The 6,750-nt window shown below is 35.7% G+C and overlaps 1 protein-coding gene across 1 annotated transcript in view; it reads right to left on the bottom strand.

Annotated features, from left to right (window-relative positions):
- Positions 1-1,032: 1,032 nt before the first annotated feature.
- The window catches only part of LOC137094639 (tubby-related protein 1-like), a 28,067-nt gene continuing 22,349 nt past the window's right edge, over positions 1,033-6,750 (bottom strand). Inside the window, exons 14-15 of the mRNA XM_067460497.1 lie at positions 5,025-5,196; positions 1,033-1,953 (exon numbers count right to left, since the gene is read on the bottom strand). Coding sequence (XP_067316598.1) covers positions 1,820-1,953; positions 5,025-5,196 — 306 coding nt within the window. The 3' untranslated portion in view covers positions 1,033-1,819. The remainder of the gene's footprint in view (positions 1,954-5,024; positions 5,197-6,750) is intronic.

Below are 6,750 nucleotides of genomic sequence, written 5' to 3'. Positions count from 1 at the left end.
ATTAAACATACAATAAAACATTCAAATGGTGCTTTGTCTATTTATGTTATATAACACAGTTTTAAACCCAGTTTGCTCAAATGTGAAGGTTACAATATTAGCCCCTTATCTGTCTATTGAGAATAGGCGTGAAAATGCAAACTTAAATGGTTGTAATTCAAGAATGCTTTGAAATGTAGACTTGGTCATTGATGAAGTGAAAGTAATAAAAAGGAGGAGTCAAAAAATTAACGTAGGAAAAAGTTATGGAAGTTTACATTTGATGTAAATCAAATGTACTGTACTAAGCATTTTATACATTTTGACTATAAAATCAAAGCCATATGTGACCCTGGACCACAAAACCAGTCAAAAGGGTCATTTTTTCCCCCTGAAATTGCGATTAATGCATAATCTGAAAGCTGAATAAATAATCTTTCCATTGATGTATGGTTTATTAGGACAATATTTGGCCGAGATACAACTATTAACTAAAATCTGGAATCTGAGGGTGCAAAAAATCTAAATATTGAGAAAATCTCCTTTAAAGTTGTCCAAATGAAGTCCTTAGCAATGCATATTACTACTAATAATCATGTTTTATATATTTACGGTAGTAAATTTACTAAATATCATCATGGACCATGATCTTAATATCCTAATGATTTTTGGCATAAAAGAAAAATCGGACCCACTTTATATTAGGTGGCTTTAACTACTATGTACTAACATTGTAATTAATAATTTGATACAATGCACTTATTGTGTACATACATGTTTTGACATTGTACTTACATTTTAAAAAATACCTGCATGTAATTACTTTCTGTAGTTACATTTGTAATTACACAGTTGACACTTCCCTTACACCTAACCCTACCCTTAAACTTACCCATAAACCACCACACCTGTCCCTAACTCTACCCATATCCCACCTCAATATCAGCAAAGGGGTTTTGCAATACAATTTGAGCACAGTAAGTACATTGTACTTATTTTTTGATGTAAGTACATAGTACTTAAGGCCACCTAATATAAAGTGGGGCCGAAAAGTCTATAGTTTTGACCCATACGATGTATTGTTGGCTATCGCCACAGATATACCCGTGAGACGCAGGATTGGTTTTGTGCTCCAGGGTCACATTTGTCTAGCCAAGATGTGTTCCAAATGTGAAGTTGATATCACAAAAAATAAAGTTCCTTTGAGATTTTGTTTAGGCGCTGTACCAAAAATAGCCACCGGGATTCACACAAAAAATATTCTCCTGTAACAAATGAATCCCTTCTATCAAAAAATAGTCGCTAAAGATGGAACCTGGAGACTCAGACCTTTCCGGCGATATGCATTTTGATTATAAAGTAGTTAAAATAAATGTTGTAATTTAAAAACCTGACACTGCCTTCTAGGGGGAGGGGTCCGCAAAAAATAATGGTAACGCAACATATTTCAAAATGTTTTTTGGAGTTTGTAAGCTTTCGAATGATTCCTAAATTTATGGTGATTACTAAAATATGTTATAAGGCGATAAACAAAGGATGCTACGATGACAGTTAAGGGGTTAAAATACAGTCTTCCTAATTACATTGTATACAACCAAAAAATACAGCACGGTTCCACGTTCCCTTTTCAAGTGCATCTCAAATCAAACATCTCAGCACTATTTGACGTTAGCCCATATAAGAGGATATGACCAGACGCACAAGCAATGCTGGCTTTATTTGACAGATTGATGGGTTTCGTCTTCGTCTAGAGAATTGAGCTGATGCTGAGCGAGAACGTTTCCCGTTTGATGCATGTGATAAAGTCACAGGGAGAGACCAGCTTTCGTTCTTTGCACCGTTACTCGCAGGCGATTTTGCCGTCGAAGCTGGAGAGGGCGATGGCAAAGGCTTGAACGGCACACAGAGGATACCTGTAGTCCAGAGTGAAAGCATCGTCTGCAACTCTCCCAAACTGCATCACGATATAGTCCTCTGTGAGAACAGCACAAAAAAGGATGTTTTATTTACTTAGGTAACGCATTAATAAGAAATGCATTTATTAAGTATTAATCACATCTGGAAAAGTATGCAATATGGAACAATAAACTTTTCAAAATATATCTGCAAGCAGCCAAGAAGACATGGATGGGAGCGTCAGACTAACTGCAACAATTAGACATTTTAGACCTATTAATATCATTTAAGGCAAAATACCTGTACAATTATAAATACAGTCAATAATAATGATTTTATCACTTTTATCCAATAGGTGGCAGAGTTATGAAATTGATGTGGTGAGGTCAGAATAAGGGAACAATGACATGTAAAGTTTGATGTCAATATGTCAAAGCATTGCAGAGAAACAGCCTCAAGAGTCGTTTTGGCTTTATGCCTCAAATTTGTTGCTGAGGTATACGGAAAAAATTTGTCTATCGACGCGAAATTCATAACTTAACATGGCTTAATCCAAAAATGTGTGGACTGATTCTGGCAGTGTCGCTTGCACTAAGTGCTTTATGGTCTGGTCTATAACCAGTTCACACCTAATCTGCAATATGTGTTCTTCATATTTGTGTATATGTGTGTGTGCTGTGTCAGTGTGTTGTGTTAACCACGTGAGTAGGCATGTGCCGATATCAAATTTTCATGCTGCGATTAATTGATGAAGTTTTATCACGATATACGATATTATCACGTATTGAAATAAGTTGCAAAAAAAAAGTGTTGCCATAGCATAACAGCTTTAAGAACTATTTTTGTAATAACAAAAATAACTGAATGTTTAAATACAATAATGCACCAAAAATATATACAGCTCTGGAAAAAATTAAGAGACCACTTAACATTGAGAAATTAATGAGAAATCAATGTTAAGTGGTCTCTTGATTTTTTCCAGAGCTGTAAAAGTAACATTTTCAAACAGATTAAATTGCAAAAGAATAAGGCTATAAAGAACGACAGGTAACAAATTACAATAAGGTGTCATTATTTAATGCATTAACTAAGATTGAGCAATAGCTACATTTGGTACAGAAAGCCATTAAAAGATCCATTAAAAAGTTATTTTGATTTTAATGTTATTAAACAGTAACTAAGAAATTAACATTACTTAGAATAATTAATTCTTTATAAGTATTTTTCATTGTCAGTTTGGTAATAATGAATTAACATGTTAACTAATGAAGTCGTATGTCTCAAAGTTTTACTGAACAATAACAAATAATCAGAACAGTCCTAATCATTAGGGCATGTTGTAGTCCAGATTAAAACATACAAATGTTTAAGTTTGAAAATAAATAGCTTATTAAGTCTTTAATTATTAAGTATTTGGTGCTGTGATGAACAACATTGAGATTACAAAAAAACGAATGGCTGTTTTAAAAACTTTACTAGCGCGGTTGCTTTTGTTTGCTGGTTTCCGTGGTAATCGCTGCATTCTGCAGTTCATCAGCGCCCTCTGCTGTCACTGAGCGGCACTTCAGCAGCGCGTCTCCTTCACACGTTCATGTGCTTCTCATTTACACCTGAGCGTTGATGGGCAAAGTATTCTTGAGTGCATTATAAAAAAATTATTAATTGTTAATAAATTATTATTTACGATATTTTAACGTGCCCACGATAACAATATCGTGCATATTCATTATCGTGATAAATCGCATTATCGAAAATCAGCACATGTCTATATGTGAGCATACCAAGACATTTAGCATACTAAATAAACTTGAACTTGAACCTCTAACGTTTTGTCGGCACGGTCTGAAGATGCTATGATTCGATTTTAGTGATAATCGGACAAATAGTCTAGAGCCCCATTCGCACGGGACTAGTATTATCTGGGGACCTCTGGTGATTTGTAATAATTGCAGAGAATGTCTGTAATCTTAATCCCGTGCGAATCGGCCATGTCTGTAATTTGTAAAGTAAAAATTCCCCGGCAAATGACCTACCATATTTCGCTGAACACCGAGGTCCTGTGATAATATTAGTCCCGTGCGAATCGACATCTCTGTGATTTGGCCAGGATTAGGCGGATTGTATATCATCTTTGCACGTTTTTTTCTTACAGTGAGCATTTCTATCTTTATCTTTCATGAAGAATAAAGTCTGCATTCATAATGCGCACCGTTATGAATTCCTGTGCAGCCGCAGGGATTATACTTTCACTTTAGAATGAGTAAATCAGTTTGGGGGTAAACTGATTGAATGGTGTGTTTAATATTAACATCAATACTGCTCTTAATGAAAAACATAACAGTACAGTACAACGACAAGCTCGCTTAAATAGGCGCTTTTACATTTAGCTTTGAAACTGAATCTTCCGCCAGATATCGTCAGCTTCTCACTCGTGATGAATGAAATCTGACTCCTGCCGCTGATCTGAGCTCAGTTCATGGCGTCTGTTATCTAACTGAACGAAATTAATAATCAAAGCGATATCGATGCCTGTTTATGATTTCATACAGCTATATCTATAACGAAGTCTTGACATCATATCCGGGACATAAGTCAGTAAATTTGAGTAAAATCACAGGCTTTTGCTTATCCCGTGCGAATGCGCCGCGCAAAACTCAGATGTGGGAGAGTGATTTCTTAATCACAGAGGTCCTTAGATAACACTAATCCCCTGCGGATAGGGCTTATGATGAGTTTGATAAATAACAAGATGGCGGATAGGAAGTTTGGCAAAATTGGTATGTTCTCGGCATGACCCGAGGAATCTATTATGGACAGTTTCATTACAATAGGCTAATTTAATCAAAAGTTATTCGCATTTTTGTAAATTTTTAACCCCAAGGTGGCGCTGCCCCGAAACTTTTTTAGTTACTTCAGGGTATGGTGCCAAAGACACATGACAAAAGTACTAAAACAGGGTAAAATTGAAATGAAAATATAAAAATAAAAGCTAATTAAAATAAATAAATACTATAAAAGTGTATTTTAATAATCCTAAAATAAGATGTGGTTGTATACTTCAGATTCTGCAGTAGCTGTGATGATCTGCATGATGTGAGTGTGTGTGTTAGGAGTAACATCAGCAGACACACATTATCTCGGATACTTACGGTCTTTGTTATGCACAATCTGGAAGTTTTTGATGGAGGCCTGTGTGACTCTGCCGTTGAAGTTCAACACGTGTGACGCCGTGTCTTCATTCCACACTGGCGTCTTATTGCGCAGCTCTATCAAGTTTTCCATATTTCTGTTCTGATGTCTCATGAGGAGGCCATCATTGTCCTGTTGGCAAGCAGTATACTCAGTCATCATTTATATATATAAAAAACAAAAAACAATATATATATAAATTATAAATCAGTCATTATTTATAAAAATAATAAAACTAAAATTATATATATATATATATATATATATATATATATATATATATATATATATATATATATATATATATATATATATATATATATATATATATATATATATATATATATATATATATATATATTAGGGGTGTAACGATACGCGTATTCGTATTGAACCGTTCGGTACGAGGCTTTCGGTTCGGTACGCGGTACGCATTATGTACCGAACGGTTCTTGGACTAATTAATTAGATTTGGAAAATTAAAAAGTGTGTGAAATATAATAATATGCGTTCAACAAGGTAGCCCAATAACCAAAACGACATAACAGGCAATGCCCCTGACACCGCCGAAGTGAAAGAAAAAAAAAACACCAAATATGTTTTAGGCTGCTCAGTCAGGTGCTCGCTTACTCAGTAGGCTACGCGCTGAATGCTCGTGGCAAAATGGCAATTGCGTTTAACAAACCAGAAATAGAAGATCCTCCAATAACCAACAGGTCTGGTGTTTGGGTGAACTTTGGATTCTTGGTAAGCTATGATGGTGTTGGCAAGATTGATGGATTAAAAAACAACGGTAGGCCTATGTCGCATTTGCTGATGGTACAGCAGCGGGAATAATTCATGTCATGTCAATCAAAGCCGACAACAAGACGATAAAAAGGAGAAACAGCCACAAACTATCCCGCAGCATTTAGACTGACATTTCCAACTTATTCAAATGGCAAAAGACATCACCGCGGCGAGTGGCCCATTTATAGCCGCGGATATGAGACCTAACGCCCCTTTCACACACACTCCGTCTGCAGTGCGTGTGCGGTGCGTATTTTTTTCCGTACCCATGTTAACGGATGACAGCTTTCAATCTGCACGCGGGTGCTGTCCGTCAGTCCGTTCCAGGAGCGTTGCGTCTGCAGCAGTGCACGGATCGTTTTCGTACCGAGTCTATTTTTTGCTGCGCTGCGTTGCTGCATTAAAGTGACAGAACATTGTTCGCATTAAAATAAACGTACTGACGCGAAAATCTAGTAATTTCACCACAGATGCATCTCATTTAAAATATACTCTTGTTTCAAAGTCAACAAATGGCTTTTTTTTCTCAAGTAAAGCAACAAAACGACACCTTACCTGGCATTTAGGTTAAAAAAAATGTGCCATAATGGATAGCACTCGTACTTTCTTGGAGGTGAAACGCAAAGTTCTTTTTGACCTGCAGGATTTCTTTTAAAAGGGTGTAAAAACGAAAGTAAAGACGAGAGTCGGCTGTTTTTGAATAGACTATTGTAAGTTTCTAATTTAAAATGTTTGTGATTTAAGGCTATAAACTATGTTTAAATGTTTTGCCACTTGTGTGAGCTAAATCTAAAGTATATAAATATGAATAAATGAATTTAATAAAATGTTGTTTAAATGTAGTAGGCTACGTAACCTGACTTATATTAAAGAGTAAAGAAAGAGAATTGGAATTCT

This window comes from Pseudorasbora parva, chromosome 12 (genome assembly GCF_024679245.1).
Source record: "Pseudorasbora parva isolate DD20220531a chromosome 12, ASM2467924v1, whole genome shotgun sequence".
Taxonomy (NCBI): Eukaryota; Metazoa; Chordata; class Actinopteri; order Cypriniformes; family Gobionidae; genus Pseudorasbora; species Pseudorasbora parva.
This window is presented reverse-complemented; position numbering and strand designations above follow the sequence as displayed.